Source organism: Phalangium opilio, unplaced genomic scaffold (assembly GCF_054372755.1).
Source record: "Phalangium opilio isolate 3A_F unplaced genomic scaffold, DU_Popi_V2 ptg000089l_1, whole genome shotgun sequence".
Taxonomy (NCBI): domain Eukaryota; kingdom Metazoa; phylum Arthropoda; class Arachnida; order Opiliones; family Phalangiidae; genus Phalangium; species Phalangium opilio.
Window position 1 is genome coordinate 6882464 of NW_028324194.1, and position 12342 is coordinate 6894805.

The window sequence follows — 12342 nt, forward strand, 5'->3', positions numbered from 1 at the left end:
AATCATGGTAAAACCGTTACATATATTACACTGTTTGCATAGCATTTTATTCAGCCTTTATCGGGTTTGTGGCGCATAGGATAACGCGTGTGCCTATGGAGCAGAAGATTGCAGGTTCGAGTCCTGGCAAGATCGGTGTTTATTTTTACAGATCTTTTATTCAACATAAATGAAACAGTCCTATAAATTCAATGCTTGGATAATTTTTTTGTGACGAAGTACGGGCTTGTGGCGTAATGGTTAACGCGTTTGTATTCGAATCAAAACATTGCAGGTTCGAGTCTTGGAATGCTCGTTGTCAAATTTTGATGAAGAATCTTAGTATATATAAGGGAAAATTCTTAAAAAACAAACTTTCAATGAAATGTGCGCGTGCTGGCGCGTGGTTTAGAAATAACCTTTTTTTTTAAATCTATACAAAAAGGTCAACTAAACTTAATTGCGTCACCAACCGCCTTTTTATATGAAATAAGTTACCACCCGCCTATCTATGGTGAATTAATTTACCACCCGCCTACCAATTGTGAATTAATTTACCACTCCCATGCCAAATGATTTAAAATTTTTATCTTTCCCATAAAATAATGAGAGTCACTTGGAGTGAGCCAATATGCTCACGAACATCTTACTGGAACAACGAATTAATGACGTTTGACAAGCATATTATTATTTTTATAATAGATTAATACAAATTAAGGCTGAAGGAACAGATATTATATAAAAAAGACTTGGTTTGCCCAAGCCTAAAAAACAAAACGATAAGAGTTTTTCCAGTTGACTGAAGCGCGGATATTTTATTTTTCTATATAATTTTAAAGACAATCCGTATTTTACTACTCTTTAGAATTTAATTCAATCACCTGATTTTACTGCTAATGGATTAGTTTCCTATAAATTAATTGAAATAAAAAATTACTTATCTCAGATTTTTCAACAACAATTCCATTTTCCTGAAACATTTTATCATGCATTTATTATTTTGAGGGATATCGTGTAAATTTAATCTAGTTGACTCTTTCTTTTTTAATTTCCGAGAATTTTCCTTTCAAAAGGTTTTAAACACATCAAGTTTTCATAATGTTGTCAACTAAATAGCAACTCAACCAACACTTCTAAAATCTTCCTCACAAGTACTGATATAGACAGTTCAATAATTGTGACTGTGCTAAAAGAGGAAACGAACCCCTTTATCAAATATAAGAAAGGTGATAACAGTCCCTTTTTTATTCGAAAAGACCGCTTATAATACATTATTAATTATTAATGAGAGTATGATTTGAAAATTAAACTACGTTCTTCATTGAAAAGAAAAAATTTCATGATAAAATATTTCAGGAAAATGGAATTGTTGTTGAAAAATCTGAGATAAGTAATTTTTTATTTCAATTAATTTATAGGAAACTAATCCATTAGCAGTAAAATCAGGTGATTGAATTAAATTCTAAAGAGTAGTAAAATACGGATTGTCTTTAAAATTATATAGAAAAATAAAATATCCGCGCTTCAGTCAACTGGAAAAACTCTTATCGTTTTGTTTTTTAGGCTTGGGCAAACCAAGTCTTTTTTATATAATTCTCTTTATGGTGCGCATTGACTATCAGTGCGTCTAGCTACAATTTAGCTTTGGTATTATTTAACGTTAACGCTCATGTTGGCAAACTAAGAATATTGTTGAGGTGAGACGAGACGATAGTGTTTACACTGCTAACCAGTTGTGAATGTAGCTATCAGAATATAGGGTAAACAGCTGAAGCGTAGACTTCATTTCCTGTTCTTTTTGCCATTGACTGATTTCCATGTGTCCAAGATTTATCCTTATTGGATGTAAAATGTCGTCTGCTTTACTGTATATTTGCTATGCTTGGAATACTGCTTCAATTTTTCGTAATTTTTTACTTCAAAAAAGAGAAATAATTCCATATCTAGGTAAATAACTTTGTAGTAGTAGACCTCTTGACTCGGAGAGGTAATATTTTGGTTTTCCCAACTTGTTATCTATTATTATAATGGAAACGAATCGTATATATACCCCAAAATTTGAAAAAAGCGGGCAAGAGGGGTACCCTTCACTTTAAACGTCAATATTAGCAAAGTTTCGAAAGATAATAGGAACAACTTTATTTTAAACGATTTAACTATTTTTAAAGTTATTTACTGGCGATTAAAATAATTAATATCATTTATATTTATTTAATTATTTAAGATAAACTTATTTCTTTGAAGTGACACAAGTGAGAGTTTATATAGAACGAGTAATGAAGATTGCATCCGAATCGAAACACTACACGCATATCAAAGTTAATATAAAGCGAGTAGGATGATAAGATCTCTTACAAAACAATAACATTTCCTTTTTGTAGAATATTAAATGGAAATATTTTAAATATTTTTCGGCATTACGATTCTTTTAGTAGTTGTGTAGCTATAAAGCTCTGTTTCATCTCAATATTCCAAGAACATCTTTTATATTAACATTTCAAATTTGGTGTTTACTTTTTAATTCAGCTTTACTACATTTATATATAGTGTAAACGCAACTTTACCTTCACTACATAATATGGAGTTTTAATACTTCGTCTCTTTATAAGTGTTGAAGCGATTGGGTCTATGAAATAAGATACCCTAGATTTAAATCAGAATTGACCTTGTTTCGTGTCCTCTTACAAGAGGTGTTAACGGTTCAGAGTGAGCCGAAAGTTAAATAAACACTTAAGTGATAGATATTAGGTCCTCCTTAGAATTATGAGGATACATAGGGAAATGTTATACGATTAAACCTTTACAAATGCCCTTCGCAATATCCCGCCAATTGGAACTACGTATTTCCGGTTTTTCTCACTGGCTGGTGGACCGTCTCGGCTCGGAGAGGTTAATTTTGGTTTTCCCAACTTGACAGCACGTACAAAGCTACGTTACATAGAGAAACAGCTTTGCGCGTGCTGACAACCGATATGGTAACAGAGTATATACAGAATAAGCTGTCGTTCGAGATAGGGAGTTGCCGATCCTATAGCGTGAAAAAAAATTTCCGCACGCGCATTCTTTATCCATGCCGGAAGTGTGTAAGTTAATGCGCGTGGGCGCTAAAAAATGGGGTAACTATTTATTTGGGAGCTAAGCGGTGTATGAATCCGCTGAGCTTTACGGCGAAACTTTCTTGTTACGGGCTTTTTAACCAGTTTCGTACTTCGGGTTATTATGAACTCCTGCCCCTACGGGATTGGTTGAATGTTCACAGGCTGAGCGAGGTAAGTTGTAAAAGTTTCTATTTAGCAGACGCCACTAAACCAATGGCGGATGGCGCAGTAGTCCTTGATTATTTTTAAGACTAATTAAATGGTAATTATTTTATTGTAATAAGAGATGACTTATTTTTTAAAATTTTAACCTTTATATTTTGAAAAAGGCCGTTCTTTTAATTAAGGTATACCCCTAATGTTATGTTAGCTCACCTTTTCTTTTAATTTCCAACTTTATTTTCGGTAAAGACTGATAAATAGATCCAGATTATTTCTGTAGCTTGATTGCTCACCAAACGCAACTTGTTGATTATCTAAAATTTCAAATGAATTCCTTTTCAATGTCTTAAACAGTCAATTATATCGTGAAAACAAACTTTTTTTTTCTAGAACCTTCCGGATGAAATAAGAGATGAAATTCAGAACCGAATTTACCAAACTGACGACCTGCATTCTTTACTTCAAAATGTCGAGCATGGAAACCTTGTTTTGATAAATTTTCATGACTCTTTGGAAGTAATACAAAAATATTGCAACGACAATAGAAAAGATTTGCCAATTTTCTACCGAACTCCGAAAGAAGTTTATTTGCAAAGTAACGCTATGACTATAATGGGTGATAATATAGACCAACCCATGTTAGAAAAAATGAATACAATGTGCGTATACATGTTAAACCAAATCTTTTTATGAATTCATTGAACTATTTTTGATTAGGATTCGGTATTTTTACGCTTCGGGCATTGTCGACAAGGCTATTGAAAGGGAATATTGGATGTTGGAGGACCGTTGCATTACGGAGAAGAAAACAGATTTTCACGAAGGAGAGAGATATTCGAAGAATCTGGCCATGCCATACATTTTAATTTATTCAATGGGGATGTGTGTGGCTATCGTCGTTTTCTTTATTGAAGTTCTGCTAAGAGGAGTGATCAACTTGAAGAATAGGAAGAAAAAGCCTCCTCTTTATAAGCGTTCGAAAATCTTCAAAATACTCGGCACTAACATTAACCAAATGATTCTGGACGCTCTATAAATTTTAAACGCTAATTGTCTGTATATTAAGGGGCCTCTAAACAAGGAGGATGTATAAGAGGGGAGACTCGTTCTGGAAAGGGGAGAGGTAATGAAAACGAGGCAGATACCGCATACAGTGGCGCGCAACTTCGAAGCGCAAGCCTTTGGTAAAGGCGCGCGTTGTTGGAAACGAGGGATATTAAAAAATTTAAATAAGCTCATGACGCTAGAGCAAGGAGGGTGAAACGCATGTGCGAGAATATACGCTCTCTTGCCGTGAGAGGGTAGCGGTAACTATGGTAACCGGGGAAAGGCACAGTACCGTTTTAGGAACGGACGACTGCTCTTTGCATTTTGTCTGACTCCGAGTCTCCCCTCCTATGCATTCTCCTTGCTGTAAAGTAGTCGGCGGATAGTTGTAATTTTTTTTTGACAAAGTCGTTATTGACGTCACAAACCCCGCCCCCGGGTGAAGCAAAACCAAATTCTTAGAGTTGAGCAAGGTTAAGGCATTTTTCTATGTTTTCGTTATTCAGCTTTGTCTGACAGGTGGTACAATTGGGCCAATCACAACGCCTTTGATATTCCAGAAAAGGCAGTGGAGGTCTCTGACGAATAAAGCCTATGACCAAAAGTTCATAAGATATGTATAAGATATATATAAGTTGATAACTGAGAGCTTGTCATGAAGTGACGTAGGTGAAAGGTCAAAGATCCTCGTAGAGCGACGAATGGTGAGGCGCTGTCAAATGCTTTGTTCAGACTAAATAGGAAGATGGACTGCAGAACAGCGTGTAGGTAATGGTTATGAAAGATATATTATTAACTTAAGCTACCACTTATATAACCTTGAAAATATCTAAGTTCATTGCTTTAAAGAATGCTAAACTTGATGAAATATCACTGTCCGTTTCATAATTTCAAAGTAAGTTTACCGCCATATTATCTCTTATTTTCTTTTTCAGATGACAACATAGTGATACCTAAAGGAAACAACGTCGTGATTGCTATCATAGCTGTCCATAAGGACCCGGATATGTTTCCTGATCCGGAGAAGTTCCTTCCTGAGCGTTTCCTACCAAACGCCGAGAACCCTATTGATCCGTACGCCTTCCTGACTTTCTCGGCTGGACCACGAGGTTGTCCCGGTTTTAAATTTGCCACGTTGGAGATGATGATCGTACTCAGCACCGTTTTGAGGCGATTCAGCGTCCATTCTCTCTTCCATCGAGACAAAATAATCATGTCCTTTGGAATGATTCAGAAACCCATAGGGGGTCTGCCTCTTGTGTTTACCTTACGTAATCAATCCTAATTGTTCAATTAATAATTTAATAAATTTGAATCAAAGAGAAAGTGCTTTGTTTGCTTGATCTTAATTGTGAAAAATCGATGTTCGAATAATCGACTTATGTCCCAAATTAGGGAATATGGACCGTTTATAAGACTGCTTTGGACTCTAAGTTGATTAAGAAACCTGCCCCATAGTAGTAGTGCCCTATGAAGTGACGTAGGTGAAACTTCATAGATTCTCGTAAAGCTACGCTTGGTGAGGCTCTATCAAAGTCCCAGTACAGAATGTATAGGAAGATGGACTGTAAAACTAACCGAGTGAAGTCAATTCTCGCTTCCGTCGTTCTCGAGCTCGAGCTGTCCCTACCATTACCAAGTTTAGGTAGTATCATACTTATGGAATATATCTTACAAACTTTTAAAAGGCAGAATAAAGTTGAACCCTTATGTTTAATAAAATTTGTTTCTTGACTGCTAAGGGTTAAAGCTCTCGAAAGATTAAAGACAACTTTGAATTGAAATCATTTTCCATCGTTATAAGCATCATAATTTATTCAAATTACTGATAAACATGCACACGACTGTGATAAATAACTGTACTTAAAAAAGTACATTGCTTCGAAAATAAGATAAACGCGCATTATAAAATTATCTATGAATATTTAATGAGTTTCATATCTTGAAATACGTTTTTATAAATTAAAGGAATAACATTACACCTTAAAAGAACGTTCTATTTCAAAATATAAAAGGAAAAATATTAAATGATCTCTTATTAAAAAATAATTAGCATTTAATTAGTCTTAAAAACGAGTACTACTGCGCCACCCGCCATTGCTTTAGTGGCGTCTGCTAAATTGAACCTCTACCTTGCCCTTACCTCTCTCAGCCTTTTGAGAATTCAACCAATCCTGTAGGTATAAGTGGTTCAATTTAGCAGACGTCACCAAACCAATGGCGGATGGCGCAGTAGTCCTCGCTTTTAAGACTAATTAAATGCTAGTTATTTTGTAATAAAAGATCATTATTTTATAATATTTCATTCGTTTTGTATTTAGAAAATGGCCGTTCTTTTGAGGTATAATGGTACGATAACTGAACTTTCTCTTTAAATTAAATTTTTTCCCTCCTAACTTACTGAATTGGAATGTCCTTTCATAATCATTAGGCTGATTCAAAGCAACGGTACCCCTAATGTTCGAGACTAGTTCACAATGATGGAGTTGACATTTCTAACTTGTATTTTCTGCTTAATTGCGGGAATTATTGCTTTTCTTTCGATTCACCGATTAAAAAATTTGCAAAAATCGAACACCGTTTTCGACATTGTGCCCAGATTAGGGTCGCGTTACGCCTCAACTTATGAAATTGTGGCCCCGATGGTTCTAACTAAACGCAACATACCTGTGGATGCTAGTAAGTACTGTTATATTTTTGATTGTAATTTACCGTTTCATGTGACGAATCTTAGTTGTTATTATCCGTGTATACCCAACCATCGACCATTCCTGCATAAGTTCATAAGATATGTTCCATAAGATTGTCACTGGTCATTGAGAGCTTGTCATGAAGTGACGTAGGTCAAAGATTCATTCAATGGCTGATATCATAAGCTCATAAAATATGTTCCATAAGTTTGTCACTGGTTACTGAGAGATTATCATGAAGTGACGTAGGTGAAACGTCAAAGATTCTCGTAAAGGGACACCTGGTGAGGCGCTGTCAAAGGCTTAGTAATGCAGACTAAAAAAGGAAGGTGGGACTGAAAACCCTCGAGTGTAGTCTATTTCTCGCTTGTCGTTTTCGAAATTGCTCTCTAGCATAGGAAGTGTCATACCTTTAATGTTCATTTGTAAATCTAATTCAATTAAAATGTGGTTGCATGCCATTTCATTCGCCCTTTTACCTGATTTCTGTACAGGAATGTATGAAAGAATGTTGGCTTTTTTTCCAATGACGAATGGAGCACCGATAGTGTATGCCAATTTTGCTTTGGAAAAATACTTTATGGTCTTTAAAGCCTCCACCGCAAAGGTACTTGCTGTTTCGCTCTTTACACAACCACCAAAATGCAGGAAAAGACATTCTCATCAAATGTTTCTTGATATCTATAGCAAATTTTAAAATGCAAGGAAAATGTACAAAAACCTCCGGTTGTGTATCACTTCGTCAAAGGATGGTTACGCAATGGCTTACTAACAAGGTGAGAAACCAGAACCATACGACCTGGTATTACCCTAAGTTCATACGACCCTACCTAACCGCTGAGAATTCTGGGAGGACTACTGTGCCTTAGGTGGGGGTAAAAAGACAACGTTATAGGTTTGGGGGTTCCACTCCATCCCTCTCTCCTTCAAGGAGAAATTGCACTTAGACCCCCGTCCCTAAAATGGTACTGTGCCTTTCCCCGGTTACCAAGATTACCGCTGCCCCCTTACGGCAACGTTCTCGCTCTTGCGTTCAAGCCTCCTTGGTCTAGCCTCATGAGTTTGTTTATAATTTTGAATATCCCTCGTTTCCAACAACGATTACGTGACGCGCGCCTTTACCAACGGTTTGCGAGTCGAAGTTGCGCGCCACTGCATACGGTATCTGCCTCGTTTTCTTTACCCACGCCCCGTCCCAGAACGAATTGAAGTAAATAACATAGAATTCAATTGGTGTAATGATGTGTTTATTTATGGTTTTCCATTGTCAGTGATGAAAAGATATGGAGAGAAAGGCGTAAGGTGCTAGCACCAACTCTGCATCTAAAGGTGGTCGAATCCTACTTTGACGTATTCTACGAGAATTCACTGATTTTGGCATCGAATTTGAACTCAAATGTGAATAAGGCCACTGATATAATTCCTCTCATGGGATTCTGTACTCTCGACATTGTTCTTGGTAAAATATTTCTTTTAAACAATTATTGTAAAACATTTATTTGAAATCATTAAACATTTGTTAGAAACCTCAACCGGAGTTAAAATGGGAATTCAGATAAATAAAGACTCAAAATACTTGCAATGCATAGACACGTATGTGTTATTACACCTCTGTCCCTGGTAAGACGGTTGCACCTCAGTAATACAAATTTTGCAATTGCAGATTGGTGAACAGTGTTGTACTGCGTATAGTTAAACCCTGGTATTGGTTTGACTGCACCTTCAAATATTTTCACGAAGGAAAGCGGTATTTTGAAGCCCTCAATTACACACGAAAGTTCACGATGAAAGTAAGATAATAACGCAATGGATCCAAGACTAAATCTTTTATAACTTTTTATAGTGCGCTTAATTTTTAAGAGAAATAACAGTACTCTTGTACATGAATATAAATACTTTAGTTATGAAACATGATTCTTCCCAGGCTCACTCTTTTTGTTTGTCATTCTGCTTTGTCATCAAACTTCAGATGGACATCGCAACGTGGGGTGAATTCTATAACTTTTTATTATTAAATCCTCAGAAATCAACGCACACACCTCGTCTTGGCAAATAGTTAAGCGCTATGACGGAACTATTTATCGCGAATGTGATTCGGTTTAGTAACCTTGCTCCAAATGTTCTGATGTTGAGAAGAATCATGTTACAATTATCCCCCTTTTAGCGAGTAGGGTGAAAAGATCTCTTACAAAACTATAACATTTTGTTTTGCAGAATACTAGAAAGAAATATTTTAAATATTTTTCGGCATTACGATTCTTTTAGCAGTTGTGTTGCTATTAAGCTCTGTTTCATCTCAATATTTTCCAAGAACATCTTTTGATATTAACATTTCAAATTTGGTGTTTACTTTTTAATTCAGCCTTACTACATTTATATATAGTGTAAACGTAACTTTTATTTTCTTTAGATAATATGGATGTTAATACTTCATCTCTCCATAAGCGTTGAAACGATTGGGTCTATGAAATAAAATACCCTAGATTTAAACCAGAATTGACCTTTTTTCGTGTCCTCTTATAGGAGGTCTTAACGGTTCAGAGTGAGCTGAAAGTTAAACACACATTTGAGTGATAGATATTAGGTCCCCATTAGAATTATTGAGGATCCACAGGGAATTATTAAACACTTTAACCTTTACAAATGACCTTGGCCAATTTGAACTATGTGTTTCCGGTTTTTCTCATTGGCTGGTGGAACTGTGTCTAGAAAGTAAATTCGTCTTGGCTCGGAGAGGTTTATTTTGGTTTCCCAACTTGTATTACACTTGTCTCGATGTTTACTTCTAAACATGTTTAACATTATTAACGTTTTATTTGAACTACGTAGTATAATTACTTTCATAAGTTATCTAAAATTGACATATTTTGATCTAGGTAATTGAAAATCGGAAAAAGGTGTTGGTTGAAGCTGGGCGAAACAATCATTCTGAAGATGGCAAAAATGTTCTGGGATCGAAATTGAGCAGAAAATCATTTCTAGATATGGTCCTGGAAATGCATTTGCGGGACAAGAGCCTTACACTGGACGATGTGCAGGATGAAATCGAAACATTGTTGTTAGGGGTATGAGGGATTCAATTTGTATAATGACCACTAAGGGGAATTGCTATTTGAGAAGATATTAAAAAGTATAACTCAGTGACTATCGTTGAGGAGATTCGACAGATAATTTTTGGTACTGGGTAAATAAAATTCACTTTGTGACATTTCTGTAAACTTTAGGGTCATGACACATCGTCATTGAACATGAGTTTTGCTCTGTACCTTCTGGGTTTGGACAAAGATTGCCTTGACAAGGTTCACGCCGAATTGGATACAGTGTTTGGTACCGATCCTGATACACCCATCGACATGGACCAGATCAAGAACCTAACGTATCTCGAATGCGTCATAAAGGCAAGAGAATTTAAGACAATTATTTACAAATAATATACGTATGAGTATTATAGTTATGTTATTACAGTTTAAAAAAAATTATTAAAAATCATTGCAAATTCTTGATTGTACTTTAAATTTACAGGAAGCTGCCCGACTCTATCCACCAGGCTCTGTGATTTTCAGAACTCTGCTGAGCGATTTGCGTATTGGTTAGTATATATTCTTAAGACAATAAATATCATCATAGCTTCATAAGGTATGTTCCATAAATTTGTCGCTGGTTACTGAGTGCTTGTCGTGAAGTGACGTAAATGATACGTCATACATTTTTGAGCAACCATATTATCAAAGACTACGACTTATATAAACTTGAAAATATTTAATTTTCTAAGCTCATTGCTTTAGAGAATACTAAGATTTTAAAACAAGTTGGGAAACCAAAATAAACCTCTCCGAGTCGACACGAGATTAAGAGGTTTATCTTAATTTATTAAATAAATATAATTAATATTAATTATTTTAATCGTCAGTAATTTACCTTCATTCTAGTTAAATCGTTTTAAGAAATGTTATTCCTAAATTTCATTTTTGTTAACGTTTGAATTCTAGCGTATGCCTCTTTAATAATTTTTGGAAAATTAGGGAACATAAGTTAGCCGATGTAATACCTCTCCATGACGTCATCGTCACTCGGAGAGTAAAACGTTTACCGCCATTTTATCTCTTAATTTCTTTTTCAGATGACAACATAGTGATACCTAAAGGAAACAACGTCGCGATTGCTATCATAGCTGTCCATAAGGACCCGGATATGTTTCCTGATCCGGAGAAGTTCCTTCCTGAGCGTTTCCTACCAAACGCTGAAAACCCCATTGATCCGTACGCCTTCCTGACTTTCTCGGCTGGACCACGAGGTTGTCCCGGTTTTAAATTTGCCATGTTGGAGATGAAGATCGTACTCAGCACCGTTTTGAGGCGATTCAGCGTCCAGTCTCTCTTCCATCGAGACAAAATAATCATGTCCTTTGGAATGATTCAGAAACCCATAGGGGGTCTGCCTCTTGTATTCACCTTACGTAATCAATCCTAATTGTTCAATTAATAATTTAATAAATTTGAATCAAAGAGAAAGTGATTTGTTTGCTTGAATCTTAATTGTGAAATACGATGTTCGAATAATCGACTTATGTCCCAAATTAGGGAATATGGACCGTTTATAAGACTGCTTTGGACTCTAAGTCGATTAAGAAACCTGCCCTATAGTAGTAGTGCCCTATGAAGTGACGTAGGTGAAACTTCATAGATTCTCGTAAAGCTACGCTTGGTGAGGCTCTATCAAAGTCCCAGTACAGAATGTATAGGAAGATGGACTGTAAAACTAACCGAGTGAAGTCAATTCTCGCTTCCGTCGTTCTCGAGCTCGAGCTGTCCCTACCATTACCAAGTTTAGGTAGTATCATACTTATGGAATATATCTTACAAACTTTTAAAAGGCAGAATAAAGTTGAACCCTTATGTTTAATAAAATTTGTTTCTTGACTGCTAAGGGTTAAAGCTCTCGAAAGATTAAAGACAACTTTGAATTGAAATCATTTTCCATCGTTATAAGCATCATAATTTATTCAAATTACTGATAAACATGCACACGACTGTGATAAATAACTGTACTTAAAAAAGTACATTGCTTCGAAAATAAGATAAACGCGCATTATAAAATTATCTATGAATATTTAATGAGTTTCATATCTTGAAATACGTTTTTATAAATTAAAGGAATAACATTACACCTTAAAAGAACGTTCTATTTCAAAATATAAAAGGAAAAATATTAAACGATCTCTTATTAAAAAATAATTAGCATTTAATTAGTCTTAAAAACGAGTACTACTGCGCCACCCGCCATTGCTTTAGTGGCGTCTGCTAAATCGAACCTCTACCTTGCCCTTACCTCTCTCAGCCTTTTGAGAATTCAACCAATCCCGTAGG

General features: G+C 35.6%; 2 protein-coding genes across 2 annotated transcripts; both read left to right on the forward strand.

Moving 5' to 3' along the window:
* The first annotated feature begins 3280 nt into the window (after positions 1-3280).
* Positions 3281-4352, forward strand: LOC149647271 (uncharacterized). The gene is made up of 3 exons (XM_089849723.1): positions 3281-3339; positions 3630-3898; positions 3957-4352. Exons 1-3 carry the CDS (start codon positions 3337-3339, stop codon positions 4273-4275), a joined length of 591 nt encoding a protein of 196 aa, XP_089705849.1. The 5' UTR covers positions 3281-3336; the 3' UTR covers positions 4276-4352.
* A 4052-nt stretch (positions 4353-8404) lies between these two features.
* Positions 8405-11446, forward strand: LOC149647272 (cytochrome P450 4V2-like). The gene is made up of 7 exons (XM_089849615.1): positions 8405-8435; positions 8500-8569; positions 8640-8766; positions 9853-10041; positions 10201-10374; positions 10499-10565; positions 11097-11446. The coding sequence occupies exons 1-7, from the start codon at positions 8405-8407 to the stop codon at positions 11444-11446; spliced, it is 1008 nt and encodes a 335-aa protein (XP_089705741.1).
* The last annotated feature ends 896 nt before the right edge of the window (positions 11447-12342 follow it).

What these genes read in the sequence shown, in the direction of transcription:
- LOC149647271 (XM_089849723.1), top strand. An exon ending in TTAGAAAAAATGAATACAAT is followed by an intron (nt 3,899 to 3,956) that starts GTGCGTATACAT and finishes ATTTTTGATTAG; the next exon opens with GATTCGGTATTTTTACGCTT.
- LOC149647272 (XM_089849615.1), top strand. Translation starts at nt 8,405, where the DNA reads ATGGGATTCTGTACTCTCGACATTGTTCTTG. An exon ending in TACTTGCAATGCATAGACAC is followed by an intron (nt 8,570 to 8,639) that starts GTATGTGTTATT and finishes TTGCAATTGCAG; the next exon opens with ATTGGTGAACAGTGTTGTAC. An exon ending in GCTGAGCGATTTGCGTATTG is followed by an intron (nt 10,566 to 11,096) that starts GTTAGTATATAT and finishes TTTCTTTTTCAG; the next exon opens with ATGACAACATAGTGATACCT.